This window comes from Stegastes partitus, unplaced genomic scaffold (genome assembly GCF_000690725.1).
Source record: "Stegastes partitus isolate 25-593 unplaced genomic scaffold, Stegastes_partitus-1.0.2 Scaffold877, whole genome shotgun sequence".
NCBI lineage: Eukaryota > Metazoa > Chordata > Actinopteri > Pomacentridae > Stegastes > Stegastes partitus.
Window position 1 is genome coordinate 203,373 of NW_007578608.1, and position 26,254 is coordinate 229,626.

At 39.9% G+C, this 26,254-nt stretch overlaps 1 protein-coding gene across 1 annotated transcript in view; it reads right to left on the reverse strand.

Moving 5' to 3' along the window:
- The window catches only part of cntn2 (contactin 2), a 47,818-nt gene that overhangs the window by 10,769 nt on the left and 10,795 nt on the right, over positions 1–26,254 (reverse strand). The window contains exons 2-17 of the mRNA XM_008293357.1: positions 23,004–23,111; positions 15,217–15,358; positions 13,426–13,598; positions 13,155–13,250; positions 12,762–12,974; positions 11,539–11,641; positions 11,101–11,282; positions 10,791–10,927; positions 9,708–9,837; positions 9,250–9,400; positions 6,194–6,321; positions 5,660–5,835; positions 3,874–3,994; positions 2,404–2,562; positions 1,222–1,371; positions 584–654 (exon numbers count right to left, since the gene is read on the reverse strand). Of these exons, the coding sequence (XP_008291579.1) occupies positions 584–654; positions 1,222–1,371; positions 2,404–2,562; positions 3,874–3,994; positions 5,660–5,835; positions 6,194–6,321; positions 9,250–9,400; positions 9,708–9,837; positions 10,791–10,927; positions 11,101–11,282; positions 11,539–11,641; positions 12,762–12,974; positions 13,155–13,250; positions 13,426–13,598; positions 15,217–15,358; positions 23,004–23,064 (2,193 nt within the window). The 5' untranslated portion in view covers positions 23,065–23,111. The remainder of the gene's footprint in view (positions 1–583; positions 655–1,221; positions 1,372–2,403; positions 2,563–3,873; positions 3,995–5,659; positions 5,836–6,193; positions 6,322–9,249; positions 9,401–9,707; positions 9,838–10,790; positions 10,928–11,100; positions 11,283–11,538; positions 11,642–12,761; positions 12,975–13,154; positions 13,251–13,425; positions 13,599–15,216; positions 15,359–23,003; positions 23,112–26,254) is intronic.

Consider the following 26,254-nt stretch of genomic DNA (forward strand, 5'->3'; position numbering starts at 1 on the left):
CATGATGATAAATAAAGTGACATTGCTTCAGTAATCTCTAGCTGGATTTCAAAAGACAGAGTTTTAAACTTGTTGAAAAAGGTGTGTGAGGGTTAGAATTATTCATATGAAGCTCTAATGAAAGTGACTCTAGAGTTATATAAGTTATGATGACAGTAGGATGACTTGCATTTATTCATATTGGGAACTAACAACTTGGATACTTGGGCTGTTTTGTTGCATTGATTGTGACAATTCTTTTAAAATTTGTGCAACCACTGCCTTCACAAAAAGTGCAATTACAAATCAATGTAGTGCCACTTTAAGTAAATTAGCAACAGAATATATCTTGTAACATGAGAGACAAGAAGGTCTAAGGAGTTCTGGAACCACTAACACATAACAACTGAGAAGAAAAGATCACATAAATGTGAAGTAAGCAGTAAAAAGTCAAGTTAATTTAAGATTAGATTAGAGAAAATTTGAATACTAAAATTGCTTTTCATTATGTTGCAGTGCAGTATGCTACAATATATGTGTACAATACACTATATACACATAGAGCAGACACACACACATACACAACTCTAAGCTATGAACTCACCGTCCAGGTAACAATGAGCTCATTGCGGTCTCCTCCTCCTCCTCCAAGTCCACTCGGGGCCACTGTGGGAGCTTAGAGAATACACAAACACAATATATACATGTTATACACGATGTTATCCTCAAAGTGGACCAGTACAAATGTAAGTGGAAAAATCCCTAGATGGTGTGAAAATGACTATCTTAGTTTGAGGAGAGAGCACAGTATTTTTTTTTAATGTGTCAGTGTAAAATTCTGTTAAATGTATGCATTAATAGTTGATGCGGATTGCATCTTATTACTTTATAAATCTGATTATTCCAGAGCAAACTGTGTGAAACCTGATAAATGTCCTCAACTGAAGTCACTGTTGGTTGGGTCTAAAGACTTAAAAAATCTGCTGGTGTGGAGTCAGAAACACTGAACAGACCAGACCTCTGCTCATGTCTGCTGCAGGCTAAAGGCCACCTTAGCTGCTACGAGCATGACACACCTTATTCTGCTATGTAACAGGTGTTGGTGGAGCTCAGATGTCAATATAAGCTTGAGTTTTGAAGGAACAATGTGCAAAACAAAATAATTTTATATATTTTTTTATGATTTTGCTGCATCTTTTCTAATCATTCAATTTAAAACGGTCCGGACCTGAGGTACCTCACCTGCTTGCTGTGTGCGGATGATGTGGGAGGGCATGCTGGGCTCTCCGCTGCCCAGGATGTTGCTGGCAATGACCTGGAATTCATAATCCATCCAGGGCATGAGTCCCATCACACGAGCCGACTCTGCGTTTCCTTCGATGTTCACTGGATCTAATGTACAGTGATGATACATGTGCTTATTTACAGGCAATAAACAAAAAAATCTCAGTCAATATCAGGTTATTGGTGTTTTCTAACTAAAGCCAACTTTTCAAATTAGTCTTTTAGTTTGACCAAGTCCTCACAATTTTAAAAAAAAACTGCTGTGGATTCCCAAACCTTGACTCTAGAGTGAACCCTCTGCTACAAACTGAGGACAAGTCAAACATACACCAGTGCACAGTTTAGAATTAGCATTTAACCTACCATGCATGTCTTTGGACTGCGGGAGGAAGATGACTCCACACAGAAAGGCCCTAGATGATCAGCAGGTTCAAACCCTGAACCTTCCCAGAACTCTGCATTTAGTGGACGCCCACTTGAGCCACAGCTGGCACACTGTCCCCACAATATGACTGCATATATCAGTATAGTATGTTTACTGTAACTGAGCAGCGACCCATCAACAGAGGCTATAGTCCTGACACAGCAGCCATGGGTTCATTTGTTGCATGTCCAACCCCCCACTCTTCTCCCTGCTTTCCTGTCTTCCTCTCTCCAATTACCTGTCCAATAAACCCGAAAAAGGCCAAAATAAATAAAAAATAGGTTGGGTGAGTTTTGAAGTGGAACTTATTGCAGGGACATATTTCTGGTAAGTGTCTGGTATGTTTCAGTGACGCACACTTGGATAGAAATGAAAGAGCCCGTGGTGTCAAACATTCACCATACATACCTCACTGAGTTTCAAAAGTGTTCAGTTTTTAATTTGTGAAGATTCTGTGGAGAGTTAGCTTCTTCAACGAGGCATCTAACTGGAAATTTTATTGGTTTACGTAACTCTGTTCAAATTGGAGGCTAGCCTTGCCAGCTAGCTTAATTTAACACTGTTGCATAGTTGATGTAATGGGACTTGATGTTGTTTCTTATCGGTTTCCATGGTTTGATTGGATATCAATGAAATTGATCGAAAAAACGACTCCCTGTTTTTTTTTTTTTTTAACCAGCTTTTAGTCTTCCAAATGACTTGAGGGAGCTACACACCTGTCCTCATCTTTTTCCACTCTGATGAGAGAGCTGATCTGCCCATGATGACGTATTTGCCAATGGGACTGTGGTTATCGTAGCCGCGACTCCATCTGAGCTCCACCGACATCTCAGCTACGTTCTTTACCAGTAAACCTCCAGGAGGTCCTGGGGGGCCTGGACACAATAGAGAAAAGTTACTGTGAAGCAATGACATAATTCATAGCTCTTTGTGTATTTACTAACTGAAGTAGTCGGAGTTAGATCAGCACTCCTTCACCCATGTGACTAAATAATTAATAATTAGCAGTAAGTCCATTTCTGTACAGATGGCTACTCATTACACCAACAGCAGAAGACAGTGGTACAATCTACAATGGCTAGAAGTAACTACATCTATGAAGTTCAAGATTTTGTTATTATAAGACAGAAATGTACTTTTATATATAAAATGTTATAATCAAACTGTACAGTGAAATCATAGAATGTGATCAGATGTGTCTTGATGCCTCTACTTGCACTTAAAATTGTACTTATGGGATTTTCAAGTACTTTTAAAATGTAATATATTGAATTAAAAACTGGTGCAGTGCAACTAAATTTGTAGGATTTCTTCATCACAGTCCACTGGTTTTTGATGGGTTTACGTTGGGACTTTGGGGAGACCAGTCTAGCCTGATTCAATAATTTCTTTACCACCTTTGATTTGTGTTTGAGGTTATTGTCTTGTTGGAACGCCCAACTGCGTCCAACACCCAACTTTCTGGCTGATGAATTCAAGTAATCCTTTTTCTTCATTATTCCATTTAATTTGTGTGAAGCACCAGTTTCAATGGCAGCAAAACAGCCTAACAGCATAATACTACCACCACCATGCTTGACGGTAGGTTTGTTGTTCTTGAGGTTAAAGGCCTCACGCTTTCAGACTTTCCCACTGTAGTGTTTATGGCTGAGTCGAATGAGGGGATAAGATGGATTCTATTTAAATTGACTCAGAGAGGTCACCAGCTGTAGACAATCACACTTATGAGAAGTTAAGAGGCCAAAATTTGATGAACACAGCTTTCTACATCACCAAAGCTGATTCAAGATGCTGTATGTTTTTGACCCAGCAAATTTTGTCATATTTACAGAAGACTAAAAAAAAATCTGTGAGAACCAAAGAACCAAATTGCATGATTATTTTTTGTGATAAAGACATACAATATCTGTTTCAGTGATTCCATCACAGAGTTGTCAGTTGTAGGAGTCATTGGAAACTCAAGACTGGTTATAGATACATGGTCTGTCCAACTGTATGTAAACTTTTGCTGACGACTGTGTCATGTGTCTACAGAACCCATGTTCCTGGCTTCTCTACTATTCCACATAATACACTGATTCCTTCAAGAAACTCTGTAATTGTGAAAATGAATGCAAACTGTAAGTTACATTCTCTCAGAAAAAAGATTGTTGAACCAAACCACCATCAATTCTGACTTGTCTTACCTCGAACCACTAGTTTAGCTGAAGCAGAAGCGCTGTCCACCACAGTCTGAGCAGTGCAGGTGTACATCCCTGCCTGACTCAGCTGAGCATTCACAATTAACAGGTCACCAATGTTTTCCTTCTGAAATGGCAGAGTGAAAGAGACAAAAAGCAAATGAATCAAACACTGTTACTCTAACAGTCAAACCACTAAAAGGAATACAACAATATTGTTTTCTATGAAATGGTTTAGTGCATAAAGGCACTTTAAATAACTTTAATCATAATGAACTTTAAACACAGAGAACAACCACATGCTGCCTCAGACCTTTAGTGCTAAGGTGCAGATTACAGAAGCTAATTTTCAGCAAGACGCACAACCAGCTAATATCGGCTTATCATTAGCATTGTCAAGTATAACGGGGCGAGAACATTAAATGGATAGTTTATTTAGAAACAAATTCCTTCCTGGCCCTATGCTCAGGTAGCGTGAAATGTTTGACTTGCCACTCTGAAATCAACTAACTGAAGTCAAGATAAAATATCTGAGCAATAGTTGGCAATGGTGCCTTGCTTTTAGACCACTTTGCTGTCAGTGCGTCAGGATTTCGTTCTCGTTGGTTCTTCATGCAAATTAGGGTTACCAATGCTGATCATTTAGTCTATTAATTGCTGTTAATAAGTTAACAGAAGAAAAGAATGTTAAGTAACAAGACAGAAGAGGAAGGACATTCATGTCAGAAAATGTATTGTACATTAGCTGTAGCACCTGGTAGCACCACCAGGTGGAGCCTCTTAATGTTCAAAGAGATAAAAAGACTGCAACCACCAGAGGAGGCATTCACTCGGATAATGGGTGAAAATGGAGCATTGTGAGAGTTTAGGGGCCACCATGACAAAGACTTCTGTGGCATTTAATAGCTTCTGGCCAGAGCTGACATAGCTTGAATTAACCTGAATCTTTTATGACAGCAGTCCGACGAGAAAATGGCAAATAAACCAGACTTCTTACGAGACCAAAGTCTGGTGATTGCAGTCAATATTAGCACTTCAGACATAAGGGGCAAGACTAGTGAACATGGCAGCCTTTATCCAGACTGCACTAGGACTTAGAGGGAAATGTAGTGCTGCTCAGTACATGAAGGAACAGATGAAATGAGAAGCTTTTTGTGTTGAAGCTTCTCTCACTGAGCACTACCAGTACCACTAACACACAAGAAGTTATTTCCCAACTTAATTAAATGTACATAAACACTTAGACCAGAGCCATTAAAACCGAACAATATAAGCCTGGTGATATTCTAAACAGACCATTTTTCTATCCCTGACTGATTTTTCGTTCAGGTTGCACAGGTCGTCCAGCTACTCCAGGACAGCACATCCATATGTGCCAGTGCAAGAAGGTGTGCTGTGTCTCCCAACACAGTCTCAGGAGTGTGGAGAAAACAGCAGGAGAGAGACCTTTACTAAAATTAATGTAACGACAAAAGTAATTTGTAAAATTCATCTCTGTGGAAAACTGCTAAATTGAACTCAGAGCTCAGTTTCTAAGTTTGGTGGAAAAAGTAAAAGGCCACAAAAATCCTGTAGTGTTTATTTTGGTTGTTTGATGTCTTGAAGGCTTGATGGAACTAAAACGCAGACAACAGAACCTTGATTATCCTGCATAGAAGTCCCCAAATCACTGATCTGCTATAAGCACACTGCAAAACTCCATGCAGAAAAAAATGGAATTGTTGATCTTCCAGGCCTGAACACAAAGAATTATCCGCACAACCTTCTCTCCATCATGCATCACAGAACTCACCCCTTCCACCCGGTGGTATGGCCCAGCAGAGTTCTCCAAGTCCAGCAGGACCCCATTGAGGGCCCAGGTAAAGGTCAGGTCCATGGTGGGGTCGTGGGAGGCATGGCACTGCAGGGTCACATTCTCTCCCTGATTAATGTCAGCGTTGGAAGGGGCCAATGTGATCTTAGTAGCATCTGCAAGAGTAAACAGTCCAGATGAAAACCAGCAGGGAACTGGTTAAATGTCTTCAGATACAAAGCCAAAATGAACAGCCTAACAGATGCATTTGGAAAATGTGTGTATTTGCATTCTTGTTAGATGAGATCCATACCAGTCTCATGTCTGTGCATTAACAAAACTTGACCTAGAAGACATGATGTCTAATGACTTTTTACTTGCCCTCATTTTAAAACCAGAACATTCAAGTTTGCTCAACGTTGCCATGATTGCCTGTCTCATGTCAAGCTGTAGATTAATACTTTGTTGTATTTTTAGATCACACAGCTTCTGGTGTTTGTTGCTTGTCTTCTCTGTCGTTGTGACTGAGTGTACCTCTGACAGACAGGTGTCCAGTGCTGTTGGCTTTTCCCAGGTAGTTTTCAGCAAAGCAGGTGTATTTCCCTTCATCTGCTCTGCTGATGTTATGGATCCACAAGATGCCGTCTGGAGTTACTGTGACTCTGAGAAGACATGAGTGTGCAGAGGGTCAAGAGCTCCTGCAGCTGGCTGACTACAGTACTGCTATCAAATCAGTGTGAGGATGGAATACAATATAACTGTCAGCTGAGGCAAGCCAATACAACTTTAAAAATTCTGACTTTATGTATAATCAGTGTTGACACATTGTTAACAAAACCTGATCTTTATAGGCATCACAAAAGTAGTGCTTGCGGAAGCACTAATGTGCTTCTCTGTGTTGTTTAGGTGTTCCTGTCATGATGAATGTCAGCTCTCAGATCATGTGCTGTGACATATATGCTAAAAAGCACAATTTCAAGGTAAATATATAACTTGCTATAACCATCATAATTCACAGTTCAAGCTGCGTCCCACTAAACATTAATTCTAATCTCCTCTCGGTGAATGTCACTCCTTCGCTTTATTCACCCACATTCTACTCCAAGCCCACTTCATCGACCTTCAGACGCTGCCGTAAACACCAATTTTAGCTAAATCTAGATAGAAGATAATTCTGTTTATTCACAACTTTTACTGTTCAAGTTATTATTGCTGTGAGTAAGATAATATTTCATTTCTAGCTCCCAGTTGTTGAGATTTTGGGGGTGTGGATATCAGACACTGCTTTACAGTACACAAGGATTCCACATGATCCTAAATGGATGGTACTCAGTCACATTTGGCCTCCTGTGCTCACATGATGGATTCTGTAAAAACATACCATATTCAATTAATGTTCGGAGACCAAACCTATCCCACAGTTTACAGCTCTAAGGCTAGAACCAGGTGGATTTAGCTATATGAGGTAAGTGGCAAAATAATGATGCAATGAGAGGAGCAGCGGAGAGAGAAGGGTAAGACAGCTGGTCATGTGAAAGGCATGTGGGAAAATGAGTACATCCCACTGAAATTGTTGGCTTTTTTTACATATCTAACAAAGCACTTAAAAGAGATAAAGGTGATCTACTTGAAGAACACTTGAACATATTCTTCTATATGGCCTTAGAAGCTGGTATTGCGTAGGTGTTTTGCGTCACTGTCCATCAGTGTCTGACATCAACTTGCTGTTATCACACTTCCATATTATTCCATAACCCTCCATGTCCTCTGTTTAAGCCATTCATTGGTGGACTTGTTAGTGTGCTTAGGAACAATATCCTGTTAAAAGAGCCACAACCAGTTAAACCTCAACTGTTAGACAGATGGCCTCAGATTCTCTTCAAGCACATTTTGATATGATGCAGAATTCACAGTTGAATCAGTGCCTGCAAGCTGCCCAGTCCTTGAGGCAGTGAAGTAACCTCAAACCATATCCACCACATTGATTTACTGCTGGTCTACACTGATGTATAAAAAACTCCCAAATAAATAAAAATAAATAAGAATAAAGAAATTATCTCACGTTCATACACAGTAAATAAACCAAGTTAAGCTCAGTGGTGCAGAGATGGTGGACCAGGGCAAAACTGGGGAGGTTAAGGTTCAGAGTGACTGTCCTGGACCAGGTATCAGCAGACAGAATGAGTCCTGTCTATGACAGGAAACACTGACGCAAATATGGTTTATGTTGGATAAAGTTCATGTTCAAGTTTTTTAAATATATAAAAAGGGACAATTGTTGTGCTGAAAACTTAGCAAATGCAAGACTGCATCTGTCACATTCTGCATTTTTTTGCTTTCTGTATGTTTAACCTAAACTTTTTTTTTCTATTTGACAATCACTATGATGCACACAACGCTGAGGAAGTTTCAGCCTGTTCAGGTAGCAGTGACAGAATCTGATGAAATCAACAGTAATAAATCCTGCGACAAACGCAGAAGCCTGTGGGAAGTGGCTCCTAATCTTATAGCTGTGGAATAAACATCTTTGATTTTTCCAAATCTTTAAAAACTGACATGAGTTAAAAAGGTGATTTGTTTTTATGAGCTGCAAACAAAATCTTACTCAGTTTGTGCAGAATTTGTCTATTCTTATGTAGCTTTTGTTGTTTATTCTTTGAATCTGAAGCAAGAATGGAATAGTGAGATTTCTATTTTTGCATTTGGAGCAAGGTGAGACTGAGGCAGTGAACCCTGTGGACCACAAGCCGCTTCTGGCTCTTTTTTCTTTCTTTTTTTGCTCCCGTCACATTTTTTCTTACCGCCGGCAAATTTTTTACTGCAATATAAAGTCCTGCATGTCTATGGCAACAGCACAACCATGGCTAGAAGGAGAGAGAACTCAAATATATGTATTGTATAGCATGACACAGTTATAATGCCATAGACTGTGAAAAGGAGACAGGAAACGTTGAATTTCATGATTATTTGTTTTACAAAAACTGCTAAAACCTGGAATCAACATTTCTACCATTTTGTGCCCATGTGTAACCAATATGGGAAAAAGATTGTGACTCTACCTGTAAATATTTTTGTGTTTACATTTTTATTTTGTTTCCATACTTCTGTTTCTATTCTACTCTCTGCCTCTGTCTAAACACAACCTCCAGCTTTGCTGAAAAGTCCTTGAACTTTTGTTGCATCACTGTCACGGTCACAGCTGACTTAGTTGTGGCTTCTCTGTTGCACTAAGAAGCACCAATTTTATTTTTATTTTTATAGAGTCTGTTGCAAATGGTTTATATCTTGTACATCTTTTTAAATGAGACATGCAAAATAAAACCCTTTGATGAAGTCGGATATTTTAAGCTTAGATTTGGCCAAGAGCAGAACAGTACTTCCCAGATGAGTAGTTCAAGTACCACTGGAAAGTTGAAAATCTGATTATTCTTTTTGTTCTTACATCTTCTGGCCCTGATAAATGGTGTGATTCTGATCAAAGACTGATTCTGTATGTGAGGGATTTTGTGTTATTTCTCTGCCTTGTTGGATTTCACCTACACTGTACTGCCATATGAACATTTTAATAAGAGCCTCAGTTACTGGATTACCTGCTGCTGTTGGTGAGAAGCTCCGTCCCACGACTCCAGAACAGGCTGGGCTTTGGTGCGGCTCGAGGGCGACACTCAATCATCACTTGCCCTCCTCGAGCGGCTGGGATCAACCTCCGTACTGGGTTCAGCCTGAAATCTGGAGCCTGAACTGGAAGCAGGAGACAGATGAGAGGACAGAGGGAGTCAGAATGCTGGTAATTTAATGTAAGAGAGTGATACACAGTTCAATTATATTACATATACTTCTATCTGCTCTAGTACAAAAACTGTGTGTGCTCTTTGCTCAACATTTAATAGGTTTTTAGCTATAACACTGACTTTTTGGAAGTGGATTAAAAAATACATAAAAATCATCTGTGTGCTGAATATTGTTTTGAATAAAGGACCGTATAAATAGTCCTCCTTTTGTGCCAGCAGCTCATTAAATAAGCAGTGAATCGACATCCTCCTCCTACCTTGGACTCTAAGCTCAGCAGTGGAGTACACGGTACCATGCTTGTTTTCAGCCACACACTGGTACATCCCAGAATCCTCCAGGGCCAGGTTACTGATTTTAAGATGAGCTCCGTTCACCTCCACCCGGTCCTGAAAGTCCGGGGGTAAGCACCGGGGGAGATAGAAAGAGTGATAAGTAAGGAAGAGAGAGAAGGAAGGTTAACAGGATGTACTGTGCTGAAAGCAGTTTGCAGGAATTAACATCCATCCATCCATTTTCTATACACCGCTTAATCCTCATTAGGGTCTTGGGGGGCTGGAGTCTATCCCAGCTGACTCAGGGCGAAGGCAGGGGACACCCTGGACAGGTAACCAGTCTATCACAGGGCTACAGAGAGACAAACAAGCACACTCACATTCACACCGATGGACAATTTAGAATCACCAATTAACCTCATCATGTTTTTGGACCTTGTAGGAGGAAGCCGGAGAACCCAGAGAGAACCCACGCTGCACAAGGAGAACATGCAAACTCCACGCAGAAAGAACTCAGATGCCCTAACCAGGACACAAACCAGGGATCTTCGAGCTGAGGCGAGCCACCATGCAGCCCAGGAACTAACATGTCACAATAAATTCTACCTTAACTTGACTTAATCACTTTTACCTTAACTGCACTACCTTAACCAGTACAGATTCACCTTCCTGTAACACAGCCGACTTCACTGAAGGCATCAAGTGAAATGTACTTTGTGTCACTTTACAAACACAACCAGCGTTGCCTCTGGCAGTGACCAATGTTTAGGTGCTACTGCCACCTGCAGTACGTAGAAGTATGTGGGACATGGTTGTGGAACAGAGTCCAGTAGCCAGTCTACCATGCTGTTCATGTAGATTCAATACATTGCTGACATCATGCCACATGAAACACAAGTTGCCAGTTTAATTTTAACTACAACATTAACCTACATTTTGACATTCTGACATTGTGAGATATAGATGTCTGATGGGAACATTCTCACTGGCTGCTGTAATTTTTAATTTGCCTGTGACAAATGATACATGCAATTGGACTTTTAGTTTGTGTTATCTGCTTGTGGTACCTGTGTGCTAATCGGCTGTCCATTGCGTAGCCAGCGTACGGAGGGTCGTGGTTTTCCAGCAGCCACACAGCTCCAGTGAAGCTCTGAGCTGATCTCCACCTCTGAGTCACTCATCACCTGCAGCCATTCCGGCTGAGCTGAGGGGATGGAGGGCAAACAGGAAGACAAAATAAGACAAATAAAGAGACGTATTAGCAGTACACTGAGGAAGTGAACAACAAGCACTGATGACTAAACATTACTGACAAAATTATGTGCCGTGCTGCAAACAATATTCATTTATAGCTGTATACATAAACAGCTATGTCACCTTGCACATTGATGCGTCCCTGGTATGTGTCACTTCCCTCTGAGTTATAGGCTTCACACTCGTAAATACCCTCGTCATCAAAAGAGAGGTCAGGCAGGGTGAGGGTGGGACCCTCAACAGAGAAACCTGCCTTTGATGGCATCAAACCATCCGCTTTCTTCCATCGCAGTTTTGGGACTGGGCTATAACATGAAAATAAAAAGAGAAAATGAATGGATGGATGGATGGATGGATGGAAGCTGGAGGTAAAGTCAGAAGATGTGGCACAGCAGTCTCAAAATCAGGCAGAAGGGGATAATCACTGTTTTAAAAGTTTGAGAGGAAGACAAATAAGTACAAGAAGAAAAAAAACATCTATTTCAAGTGTTTCTAAAGATGAACATCTTTGCAGCCAAAAACAACTTTTAAACAGATTAAGCAATGATTTGTGAAACTTACTTTCCATAAGCAAAGCACTCTAACTGGGCAGTGTGTCCAGCTAGGGCATAGGTCTCTGCTGGAAAGCGCACTTTAATGCTCGGAGCAGACTTCCTGGGATTGGCTGGAAAAAAAAATAGAACTGTAAATATTGCTTCCCAGTTTATATATATATAAAACACACACACACACACACACACACACGCACGCACATATGTATACTATTGCTCACAAAGTTGGAATTAAATTATTTTTTTAACCTCTTCTCATGACATGATTGCGACAATTGTGCAATATATTCTTGATAGATAAAGCGTATATCCTCTCAAAACTTTATTGATATCACAATATACATACAATACATATGACAGCAAAAATTACACCACAAGTAACTTTTGCAAACTGTGTACTCCGGCTTAAACTAAATTGGGGGGTATTGAACAATAATTTTAAGGGTTTTGTTTCAATTTTTCAACCTTGGTCGTATAACAGGAAACACATATTCACAGTTGGCAGGACGTCCCACTCTTTGGTCAGATCCCAAAGTCAGAATTGGTTTCATCTGGTAACTGGGACTCAGTATGTAATTATTGAACCTGGTCAAAAGTGATTACTGACGTGTATAAACAGAAATAAAAAGAGGAATGTGTCTGAAAACAAAAATTTGTCCAACTTTATGGGCAACAGTGTATATACTGTATATATAAATATCTAGTGCCATGAAAAGTCTCTCTCACATTCTTATTTTCCTTTGCATATTTTCCCCATTATAATGTCTAAGACCATCAAACAAATGTAAATATCAGACAAAGATAGTCCAAGTAAACACAAAATGCAGTTTTTAAATGACGATTTTATTTATAAAGGAAAATCTTTTGTCAGACACGTTCTGTTTAAGTGATTGAACAGGTCTGGAGGTCATCAGGCTGGGGTGTGGTCAGTGAAATTGAACTCAGCTTTCCAAAAAATGGGATTAGCCACAGTTAATTCATGATTTAACAAAGGGAGGCAATTACTTTTTCACACAGGGTCAGGTAGGATTGGATAACTTTTTCCCTTAAAACATTAAATCACCATTTAAAAACTGCATTTTGTGTTTACCTTGTTTATCTTTTTCTAATATTTAAATTTGTTTGATGGTCTTAAACATCAAAGTGGGGGAAACATAAAAAAAAAAAAAAGAATTTGAGAAGGGGACAAATACTTTCTCACGGCCCTGTGGTGCTGGTGTAAATGGCTCATACCATCTGGAAGCACAGTGAGCTGGTTGGCCTTGCTGAAGGTGCTCTTGGTGCTGATGTCCATGTTGATGGTGGTGAAGCAGAAATAGTTTCCAGTGTCATTTGGCTCTGCTTTGGCCACATACAAGTTCCCGGTGACCTGTGACACAAACCAGCGCCCATCATCCTTCCTGATGAAGTTTGGAAACTCGTTGATCAACCAGCGGTAGGACAGAGCTGGAGAGGAGAAAGGCCAGTGCATATCACGTTAATACCTGCTAGCTTGGGTTGAACATAATGTCATCCTGTAAGTTCTCAGAATTCAGTTTCACTTTTATTCTAGTTGTCTAAAATAATATAAACTAGTCTATACCTTATCAGGTTTTCCACAATAAAATTCTGAAGTAGAGGGGATACCTGGGTAATGTGGAGGGGGCTGGCAGGCCAGGAAAGTTCCTACACCCTCATATGCTGTCTGAGGACTCCTGGTGTCGGGAGGGAAGTCATGAAGGTCTGGAGGAACATGTGAATGCAAAAAATGAGAGGGAAATGTGAAGAAAGTGATGACTACCACATGAAGATAGTAAAAGAGAGAAAATCTAATTGTCTACCAGTGAAAATGCTGCCACACTGACCCACACAAGCAGCTTAAAAAGGGCAAATAGTTGAGAGATCTTTTTTCACTCACAGCCAAATTTGAGATTAGCTGCTCTGCTGATGATGGTGCCACAGCGGTTGATGGCCAGACATTGGTACGAGCCTGTGTCTCGAGCAGACTCAGGGTTGCTGATCACCAGCGTGCCGGCCACCAGGGTGTACCGATCCGAACCCAGTGGGACCTCAGTGCCGTTCAAAAGCCACCTGCAAGACAATAGGCAGGGCAAAGTGATGCAACTCTCACAAGGTATTCACAGTGTTGAGATTAGACTATCTTTTTTTTTTTTTTCATTATTATTTATTTTTCAAAGAAATAATAGTAATTTAAAAAATAAATGTGAACTGACTGCTTAATCGGAATCATTTGTTTGAATGTGTTGTCATTATTTGTCTCATGTAACTTCAGTTCTATTGTAAAACACAAAGTGCTATACGAATAAAGTTAATACTATTATTTTTATTATAAGTCTCCCACGGTGGTTTGCTCAAAGCGTCAGCATGTGATAATAGCCACAGAGAGCAAATGCTGTTAAGAGTGTTCCAGCAACTGTAGTGAGCCACAGCTCAGAGTGAAGCATAGCAGCTGTCTGCCATGTAAGAGACATGAAGCTCCTGTTCACGCAGTGTTTTGGTGCATTTCTCAGCTCATAGAGGCAGCACATAACAGAGGTGAGTACACCCCATACCACATAAGTGTCAAATGAGTCACAATTCTGTCTTCTAAATTGAACAGAAGAGAATTATACTTATGCAAAATGAAAATCTAAGTTTATATTGAAAATATTGGCTGCACATTGGGAACTAAATTAAACAAAAGTCAGTGCAGTACACAGTCATTACTGAGATTCATTTTTAAAAAAAATTTTTTTAAATGATTTTTCAATACTCTCTATGTCCACCTCTATTTTTAATGACATATTTAATCCCCCTCAGCATGGAGGATACCAAAGTTATGAAGAGATGTTCTGTCACTCTTTAGGGACTATTTTTTCTGTGACCCTTTGCTAGAGGGGCTGTGTTGCTCTATCTTTCTCTTTAAAATAACCCAAAGGTGTTCATTTGGGTTACAGTCAGACAACAAACTTAGCCAGGTCACAGTTTTCACTTTTTCTCCTTTAGGACTTGGTGTCATTTTGGCACTGTGCATTGGATGGCTGTCCTGCTGGAATATTCCTCTTCTTCCAGCTTTTTTACAGACAGGGAGTCATCTTGTCAGCTGATATTTTGGTTTATCCTCAGTCATCAACCCAACACGTTTTGTGCTGAAGTATCCCCTTATCGTCTCATTCCAACCTCTGTGCTTCAGTGTCGGGACTATGCATCCCAGCAGCAAGAACCAAGCCAGGACTACCAAACATGCAAACTTGGATGCCGTCAATAGAAATGATGTTCATCTGAGTTGTAACAGAAACTCTGATTCATATTAATACCCGTAAGCACTTACCTGTCTGTTTTTCAAAGGTTAATAGTTGCACAATGTAGCCATTAGGATGGAATGTTAGGTTTAGGTTGAAAATGGGAAAAGGAGATCAACATCTTTTATAGTGCAAGTTAAAGACTGCTGTCCTTAGTTGTTTAAACATCATATTTGGTAATCAAGTGGCTATAGTAGGACAGTCCTCTCTGAGTTTGAGCCTTCCTTGACCATGGATGAGAAGGTGATTGATTTCTTAGGTAATTGTAGAGGAACTCTTGAACTTGCTTAACTCCCAAAGTTCCCAAATGAGACTTTCATTTTTTTAATTTTGCTCTCTGTGACTTCAACATTGTTTAGGAACCAGGTCAATTTGTCTGAGAGAAACAGTGCATGTGTGTTTCCTACCTGTAGGAAGCAGCTGGGTTGGCTCTGGCCTGACAGCTGAGGGTCACCTTGCCTTCTGTCATGCCCTCTGGATAAATTAAGCTGCTTGGCTGTTCTTCAAACACTGGCCCGCTGTCGTGTCCTGACACACACACATCTCCACCTGGAAAAACACATTTTAAAGGGAAAATGTTACAGACATTCCCAGCTATACAATCTCAGTCTCTCAGTTCATCTCTTCACTGAAACAGATTGATGTAGTTTTTTAATGCTCTCCCAAATGAGCCCATTCTGTTCTGATTGGCCAAATTGACGGTAGTTTTTGTTGTTGTTGTTTACTTGTTTGTATCAAAATGTCAACTACTCAAATACACCTATACATAATCAAACCCAAATCTGAATAATAATAATCATATGAATGGACATATTTTGTTAGCATTTCTTTAGCCTAATTACAGAAGCACTCTAGCTGCTGGAGAACAAACTCCACTGGTTTGTTCACACCGGATAAGCAATGTTGTTCCAGCCTAATGAGACATGATGTTCCAAAGAGCTTCATGACATGTTAGAAATGTTTATATTCCATAAATGTTAAATGGGGTTGAAGTCAGGCGGCTGTGAAAAAAAAGCTCAGGACAGTCACCACTTGCTGGTCTTCTTTTGTTTTTAAAGTTATTTTTCTGGCCTTTATTTGAAAGGACAGTAGAGAGAGAGACAGGAAAGAAGAATGAAGGAGGGACCTGCAGCAAATGGCCATGGGCTGGATTCAAACCCACAACCGCTGTGTTGGAGACTATAGGCCCAGTACATGGGTCACCAGCTCAACCGGTTGAGCTATAGCAGTGGCCCTTGCTGGTCTTCTTTAGTGTTTAAGTCAAAGCTTTGAGGCATATTTGGGCTCATGATCCCGCTGCAGTATGAATCCTCCTCCACAAAGCTGCAGACCAGAGGGTGGAACATGCCTCTGGAGAAGGGAGTGCTAGTTCTCATTGATTGGTTTATATTGTAGCAAAAATCATGTGACTGTGGTTAAAAAATACCCCATGAGCATATGGGATAAGGTCTACTTTAGTTACAATAATTAATTATGGATTATTGATTGATAATGCTGCCAAATAACTGTTTAGAAAAATGCTGAATTTGCATCCCTTGACAAGACTTTTGCTGATTGCAGTCTGGTGTTCTTTATTTAGTAAATTATGCATGGCAAAGTTGCTTTTCTATTTCCCAGTTATGTCCTGGTGTTCTGGCGGTGTAGTCTCTTTTGGTCTGACACTGATCCACTCTAGAGTTTCATACACTGACCCCTAGAAGCCCTCAGTTCAGCAATGACTTGACGAGAAAACCCCTCTTTGCTCTGAAAAAACAATGGGCTTGCTGACACTTTCATTAAGTTCTGCTGCTAGGTTTCCCATTATCTCAATGCTTCTTGTAAGTAACATTAAGGCCATTCCAGGACAAGGGAGCAAAATAGGAGAAAGGCCACTCCACCAAGTTCAGAGCAAATCGTGGGTACTCGGTATAGCAGCCAGACCAGCAAAAAATGAGAACAGAGGCTGGTAAGTGATAGAAAATCACACAAATAAGACAAGAGTTTACACACTATTCCTTGAAATCAAAATATTTCAGTGTTGCTGTCTTCTCAGGCTTAATGAGGGCCAACAAACCAGAAGTACACCACTGTGTGCCCTAGACACTGAGATGGATATAAAATGTAGTGAAATGTGAAAATCTAGGCAGCAACAAAAAGCTGCAGGGAGTTAGTGACTCTGGCCTTAGCCCAGGCAGTGCTCCTTTCACTGAGTAGGTTAGATAGTTCCACCATGAACCAAGGATTGTCCACCTGAGTGTTTTTATAGGAGCATGGTTATTGCAAATGGACATGAAAGGGTTCCAAAAATATTCCCATGTACACTCACCATCTCATATTTAAGTGGCTCTCCCAATACCACTACTGTGCAGATCATGATCAGAAATGCCAGTTCCTCAAATCACTTAAAACACCTTTTAAAAACCCATCAATGTTTCAGCACAGGTAAGTTTGATTTTCTTACACAGTAAATAGCACAATGATCACTGATATCATTACAAAATGCTGCTGTTGAGGTGTATTTGTTGCTCATTAGAATGAGATCTAATCATGTAGATTTGCTTTCACATTTTAGATGAATTCCTTCATGCCTGTGAACGCAGATGCAAGTCAATTCAAATTTAGATTGCATGAGAATTAGTTCATTGTCATTAAGACAGGGTGAGACATTAGACAGGAAGGAGTGAGCTTCTTTTGTGGTTCATAGCAGCCAACAAATCTGCACAATCTGAAATACCAGCATTTCGTTGCCTCATTTTTCAGCATACTGTTATTAATATCTAATGAAATGGCTTTTAGCATCAACGTTATGAGCCAAGCTTGTCTGACACCATCAGTGACATAAGCAGATGGTGATGATACAGCTGCAACTCTATATGGACGTTTCTCAAACTTAACTCTGTGCTCCCTCAGCACTGACTTCAGTCAGGAGACAAACAACGTTCTTCAATTAGTCTGTAGAAGAGGACTAATCCACAAACACCCTTCAGTGGCCCAGATACAAGAAACAGTCTGCAGGAACTATTAATTCAACCAACAGCAACAGCTTCCTTTTCAGACAAATATAATTTCCTTACCCCGCGGGGAAAATTCCTTTATTCATTGTTAGGTTCCCCTGTATAGTTGGGTCCTGGTAACTTGATTCCATTATCCCCAAACTTCAGCTTTGCAAAATACAAACTGATGACTAATTCTGGAAAGATATCCTTGTTTAAATGGACCAAAAAGTCAATGTAATATCAGCATGTTTTCTGAAGCATTGCAAATTGATTCATATATATGTGTGTGTGTGTGTGTGTGTGTCTATATATGAAGAGTTCATTTGCAAAAACAGATAACTCAATCTTCACAAACCTTCAGAAAACCAACTTTTCTTTCGTCGACCTGAGACAATATCAATCAAACTTAAATCATCTCTATTTTTATCATGTCATTTCTACTGAGTCAAATCCACTCAACTTCAGTTTGATTGATATTATCTCAAGCAAACAACAACAAAACTAAAAGTTTTCTGAAAATCTACAAATATGAAGTTACCTGTTTTTGCAAATGAACTCTTCAGATATAAATATAATGATAGAAAACTATGGTCAAGCAGAAATTCTTCTAAACCTCTGATGATCAGAGATGAAATAACCCATAAGCCATGTACAACTGTAATTCCAGTAATTTAGTAACAAGTAATGTAGTCAATTTCCTTGTCAAATGAAACAACAGAATCACTGAACATCTAAATGGGACTGATGGTCACTGCTGTTGACTTGCATCATATGTTTATTACTGCAAACTAGGCCTGGACGATAAAACTCCAATGATGTGTATCCATCAATAGTCATTTTCTAAAATAATATAAGAACATTTTTAATGGAGTGTTTGCTAACTTCACTTTGTTAATGCAACCAAACCTGTCTTTGAAACTGCATCACAGACCAAGCTCCCTCCCTGCCTCAAAAACAAACAACGATATCCCTGATAACAAGCAGCCAGTCACTCAACAGGTTGTTGTTCAGTTGCACTGTCAGTGTGCAATACCATAAAAGAAGCAGAATGAGAAAATGATTGCAGACAGAGAGGAAAGTCTGCTCGCTAGTGCAGCAGTTTTTACTGTTTGTTTTGAAGCCTTTAACATGTAAAACAATCAGTGTGTAGAAACATCCAACAGAAGTTACATACAGACTCTCATATAGGTGAAGAGGTGCCGTTTGACTGTTTAGCTCTTAGTTTATCTGTAACTAACCTCTAACCAACCTTAGGCTTTTATTTCATATATATTGTCTGTATATAGACTGTGACTGTGTCCACAGTGCTCTGAAACTACTTTCACCACAACGTTAGCGTCTGTCCAGTGAATTGTTCTGTTGGTTTTGCTGTAAATAATGACTGTTGGAGAGTGCTGCTCAAGAATCTCCATTTACATACAGCACATATGAGAAAATAAAACTATCTTAACAATGTTCTTCATTTCTTTCTTTCACTTTTTTTTTTTAAAGACAATCAAAAGTATCAATAACAGTATTGTTAAAGTATCATCTGTATCAGTAAGAATAATAAACTGAGCAACAGCATCTCACATGGGAATACAACAAACTTATCTTTTCACCTTAACTGCTTCTATCCCTTGGAGTCACAACAACAATATGACAAATTTGACAAACAGTACATGGACATACCACTAGCATGCTGCATTGCTACCACTGAAACGTTCCTGTTATAGCTTTTACTTATATTGTTCAGTTGCAACTGATTAATTGGGCAAAGTGGTTAAAAAGAAAAACATTTTTGTTACAGCTTGGCCTAAAAACTGTAGCAAAACAAACAGGGAGACAACAACTGTGTGGTGACTAAAAAGATTTATGTGAACCAAAACCAATCAAAAGATGCATAAAAACAACCGAACCAAACCCAAAAACCACGCTGCTGGTGTTCCTGGAGACAGGCGGCTCCTGCCAGAAAGAGCTCCTGTTAGAGCAGCAGAGAGACTGACAGTGAAGGAGGCCTTCTGTAGCTGAGCCTCTGGGCCCAGTGTGGCTCCATCAGCCGGCGACCCTCCAGCCTCACTCAGGACAATACGAATGAACACGTACAGACTACAGCAGACAAACAGTTGGTCTGCAGGTTTAACCTCCTTCTTCCTGTTTTCCTGATCACACTTGTCTTACTTGATTGATATTACTAAAACAATAATAGTTTGCAAATTTTACTAGTTCAAGTTCTTTATAAATAATCACTTTGATTTCCTCACTAAAAAACAAAGTAATGAAAACTCAAAAAGTTGAAATTAATAGATTTTTGAAAAAATAAGGAAAAAGTTTGAACTACCTCAACTATTCAATTACTTTAAGCATTTAATGCAGCTTTAAGTGAAACAACTGAATACTATCATGACATTTACATTTAGAACTTGTTTTTCCTTTTCATCCTTTTCTTTTATCTTCCTACTAAAGCTTCCTACTTCCTACCTTTTTTTTTTTTTCCCCAAACACCCACAGGTGGCTGGAGACTTCCCATCCCTAATCTGCTTGTCTTTAAACTTCCCTCGGCTCAGTCTTATCTGTAATATCTTATCAAATATCAGCAAACAGAAAAGACAGAAATCTGAATAAGGAAAATTAAGAGTTCACACTGAAATACACAGAACATGGGGCACTATGAGGGGAACAGGATTAGAGCAGATACTGTAGCAGATAACATTTGTAAATTAATATCAGTGATACTATATTTTGAAAAACAATCCATGTATGACTGATTTGCTTTAGAATTTTGACCATCAAGTTAGTCACATTTGAGTAGACACTGTCCTTATTATTTTCATAATCTACTACTACTCTGCTATGCAATATGACTTCTGTCGATTCTTTGAAATGATTCAAAAATGACTCAACACTCAATATTCACACTTTCTCTTATAAATGATCTAAAACAAATACTTTAGAAAGACCATATTAAAAATGCAGGCCCCAAAGTAAAACCTAAGTGTGAGTAAAACGTAAGTGTGAGGGCTATGAAGTATTTGTGGTATTTTTGGTTTTTCTCTGTCTTGGTGTTTTGGTGGGCGTGCCTCTCTTTACCCTGCAGGCTGGGCGGAGCCAATCGGAGAAGGACGCTCTCGCGCTGGCCGCTGTGGATCATCAGCTCATCAGCTGGTCCTCCCTTCAAATACGCACAGGACTCCAGCGCCAGATGATTGTGATACATCCCCAGTGGTACAGTCAGGCTGCTTAGCTGCTACACTTCGCTGAGCATTTTTAGCTAAGTTTGTGGTTTTGAGTTTTCGAGCTTATTGTGTGTATCTCTGCTTATCTCCAGCATCACTCCTCGGCTCCAGCACTCAGCGCTCCACCCGGCACGTCAGCCTTTCACCCACGAACCTACACGACGGGAACCCACGATCACGAGCACCTTCACGAGACGGATCATCTTTTGAGCACCTCCAGCAGGAAAACCTCCACGGGAAAGACCACTCACGAGCACCGTCCCCTGAGCACCGGACTTCCTCGCACCACTCTCGGTATCCTCCTCCAGGGCTCCCTCCCAGCACAACCTTGGCAGAATCCTCCTTTACGGACCTCGGCACAGACGACCCCCTTCCTACACCCCCCACGACTGGCATCCCTGCACCAGATCCCTTCACCTGGTTTCCACCATCCCCCTTCTTTGTTAATAAAACCTGTTTCCTTTAACCTCTCTTCTCCTGCCTCCCTTTTCGTTTGGGTCCGCCCGCACAGCAACAGAGCTCGGGCCGTCACAGTGAGTGCAACACAAGGGAACACACCCCGATTAGTGAAACTAAACTAAGTGCACTGTCTGTCTGCATCACTGCATCACATTGAAAAGAAGAGTGATTGAAAAATATGACTGTGAGACTTCGCCATGATGGGAAAGATTAAAGGATGATCGGTGACCATCTAAAAAGCAGTTAAAACATAGCTGCAGCAGTAATCAGGAAGCATTGGATGAGCCAAGATCTACTAATCAGGACTGCAGTCCTCCTAAAATGAGACGATGGATCACGCAGTACTTCCACAATCAAGCTCTGAATAACAGACAGGAAAGTGCTTTGGACTTGGCACTGGGCTTATCGATGGAAATCAGTTCAACATTCTGAGACAACTCAGACAGTGTGAAGGATATTACACAACATCAACCTCCATGGATGGTGTCCATGAAAAAAAAAACCTTGGTTGCTTTTCAGTACAGAACTGCAAGATACAACTTTTGGAAACAACATGAAAAAAACAGTCTGATGAATACTAGGAGCAAATTCTTCAGTCAGATGATACCAAGATACATTTGTTAAGCTCAGAAGGGTTTTTGGATGTATGGTGTAAACCAGGCTAACTGTACCACAATGAATGTGTGTGAATGAATGAGTGTGATGATCTGGGGCTGTATGAGTGTTGGGGAAATGACATTTATAGACACACCATGAATGCCTGTGAATATACCAGAACACTGACTGACAGGAAGGCTCTCAGTCTGATGAAGCTTGGCAGATGAGAAGATTTTGGCAGTGTACTTTGGCTCATTGTCCAGCATGAAAGCGATCCATAGTACACTCCCAAAATCCCACCAGAGTTTCTAAATAAGACAAAAGGGAGCACTATGACCTGGCCAAGTATGCCTTCTGGCAAACGACAGCTGAAGAAAATCTCTCAAAAATGACAGAAAATCTCTCCAGAAATGTATACAACACTGATATCCTCAATTCTAAGGAGGTTTGAGTCCATCATCAAAAAAAGGTAGACACAGGAAGTAGAGAAAAAAAAAGATTTGAAATTGAGTAATGATTTTGCTGCACTAAGTTCCTACTTCGGGGCCTGTACTTTGAATATATGAAATCCAAACTAAAGAAAACACTCTACTGTTTACTAAGAAGTAATGCAATCCCTGTAAGGTGACCCAATTTTGAATAATTTGACTTTTAAGTGACATTGCACAGGGCCTTCTGCTCTTCAGTTGCATACAGTAAAGGGGAAACAATCCTCGATAAATATTGATATTCTGAGCAGAGTTGGAGTTTAGTTTCCCATTAGCCCGAGCTCAGACATGTGTAATACCAGCAGGACAGAGAGAGAGGAACATGGCGGGAGCCGTTTGGCTTCAGATACAAGAGAGTTGAAATTGGATTTTATTATGGACATGGCAAACCACATCCTTAAACCTAAACACTGATTTAACAGTCAGTCTAAACACATCCAGGTGTTAAAGTGCAACTTACCCACAGCCTCCTTCAGGGTCACTGAGCTGAGGACCAGCAGACACAGCAGGAGCCCCATCATCTGGATCTGCAGCTGGATCACTAACAGGTCTGGAGCAGGAGGGAAACCTGCCAGTGCAGAAAAGAGAAGGATTGCTTTCGTGAGAACTCCACTGGGAGGAATCCTAATTACTGGTTCAAATTAATTAATAACATCTGTAAACTAAAATAGAATACATTGCCACAGACAATAATTAACTTGTACACTAAAACTGTACATCATTGCAGTACTCTCCAAAAAAACATTTGGAACGTTTTAAACCAAACCTGTACCTAAGAAACAGGAGCAAACAGGATCGAGAAAAAGTACAAATGGATTTTATCCCAAGCAATGTGTAGAACTACCTTTGAGTCTGTGGCACAGTCCTTCCAGAAGAGGTATGCTCTATGCAGTACCAGAAAGGACATTTATTAATGTAAGTCTAGAACATAGTTTTTATCTAACATTTACAACGGCATTGCCCCTTTAAGAAAATATAAACTAAAGATTTCCCAAATTAATTCAAGAAAAAGTCCCAAAATAAATGAGACAACCACTCCCTTCATTTCAAATTTCATCACATTCTTAGAAAATATAATATGTATGACTTATGTTGTAAACGGGGGCTGGAAGTAGAACATTTATTTAAACTGAATAGAATTACATATGATCAAGTACAGAGCAACACCACTGGTTGAAGAGGTGATGCCCCATCCTCACAGACCTGTTTAACCTCTGATCCTCTATGAGACTGAAGTGAACAAAGAAATAATAATAAAAAAACACAAATATTCATTCCGCTCATGGCTGCAGCTGGGGATCATTTGGTTTGCTCATTCCCTTTAGCAAATCAGAACATTTTTCTATCACAGAAATCCAATGTTCTCTCTCAACACAAATGACTCTTAAGGTTCCAGGTGGACACGAGGATCAACAGATCACTGTGTAGTAACCCAGGGCTCCAACCGAGAGGGTCCAAGTTACACTCAGTCTATTTGGGTGCAGCTCTTTAATAAGTCTTGTGTTTGTGTGCCAGTACATCAAATGTTCCAGTGGAGCCAAGTGTACTTAATGGGACTTCTCACGAGTGTAGCACTACAGTAGCAGACAGTCCACATTGATTCTTAGGACCACTGCTGCTACTGTTGCCTTGTTATTTTGCTGCATAGAGTGCTTATGTCTGGACCTGTTTGCTGAACCACAACTTAGATCAGTTATTGTTATTCTTGCAGGTTCTTGTCTTTAGCGTGCATGAACTGAGTTTTATGCAGACCAAAATGAAACTTGTCTGTTGTCAGTTTGGTGCCTGTACTCTGTCAAACTCAATTTATGAGGTAAAAGAATCAACACTCCGTGACACCCCTGTCAAACAGTGACACTCTTTTAGTTTAACTGAATGGCATATGAATATTTTTATAATTTCATTTTCTTAATTAAACAAATGTGCATCATGTCAGTAGTTCAGGTTTTTCAGTTGGTTGACTTTCAGTAGGTGTCTGTTGTTTCAGTGTCTCAGATTCATACAGTGTCCAATAGAAGTGAGTACATCCCTGTGCAATCAGTTCTTTTTTTCAATTCAATTCCATTTCATTGGTATAGCACAGTTTACAACATACAGCGCCCTCCATAATTATTGGCACCCCTGGTTAAGATGTGTTCTCTAGCTTCTAGTAAATTCAGTTAAATAATATAGGACCACACTGAAAAAAGAGGAAAATTCAACCTTTAATTCAAGTGCATTTATTCAGTGTGAAAAAAAATCTCACATTAAAAAATAATACATCAAACCATGTGTGCCACAATTATCAGCACCCTTGATGCTAATACTTGTACAACCTCCTTTTGCCAACAATTCATTTAAATTGAGTTGAAGGTCACATTTTTCTACAATTTTCAGTGTGAGAGTACGCTTCTGCAATAAAATATTGATATTTATTTTAAGGCTTTTAACACATCTTAACCTGTAATTAAACCAATAATTATGGAGGGCGCTGCATGTCATCACATAGCGCTTAACGTGGTAAGGTTGTTCTACTGGACTTCTCATTGCTTATTTTGGGATTTTTTATATTATGTAAGTGCTAACCAACTGCACCACCCTGCAGCCCAAATGGAATCAGCCGTGAGCCAGGTTCAAACACACGACCTCCACATCGGGACTGTTGCCTGATACCAACTCAACCTAGTGAGCTATTGCGGCACTCAATGAAATCAGAGTTTATTTGTTTTTTTACTTATTTACATAAATCTGGTTGCGGAATCCCAAAAGTCAATGCTCAGTGTTCAGATGTTCACTACAAATAATGCTGCGACACAATACTGTCAGAAAAGACACAGCAATCAGTCACCAAATCAAAACTACTGACAGGTAGACAGAATTACATTTAGCATCTCATTACAATACAGTGCTCTGCTGTGAAGCTGCATGACTCTGAAAAAATAAATAAATAAATCTCCAATATTTTGTGATATGAAAAATACAGGAATTTTCACCAGGTGCCTTGAATTAATCTACTCGGAACGTAGAAAACGTTCTAGAATTAGGTTGTTTCATGTAGTCTATTTCCTGCTCTGTAGTTGTTGTTTTTTTATGTACCTCCCCACTTTTTAAACTCAAGTCTTAATGGCTCCTTCAGGATATCAGTATCTGGATCTCCCAACTCGTCAGTCAGAACTGATGAAGCCTCTTGGATGAGAGGTGAAACATCTTCAAGAAACTCAAGCAAGTCCAGTTGTTACGATCAAACTACGAAAATGACCATGACCTGGATGACTGAGAATCTTCACAGCCATCCATCCATCCATTATCTATACACCGCTTAATCCTCACTGGGGTCGCGGGGGGGCTGGAGCCTATTCCAGCCGACTTAGGGCGATCTTCACAGACAGACAACACTTTCAAAAATAAACAATAAAAGAAAATAATAAAAAAGAATTTAAACCCCATTTTACTAACACATAGCAGCAATATGTCTGGAAGCTGAGATAATTCTAGTTTAGCCTGTCCCATTTATGTTGCTATTGTGGCTCTATGGTTCATGCTAACCTTATACTTGCAACCTCTGTTGTAGTCTGACTCCCCAGTTTTTGGCTGCAGTTATAAATATGTCACGATGCCACTACAGAACAGAATGTCTGAGCAAGACGACCTCCACTGTAGAGATTTGGGTCAAAATCTCAGGGCACCTTTTGATATGCAGTTAGTCAGCATCCATGAATAATATGAAGATAT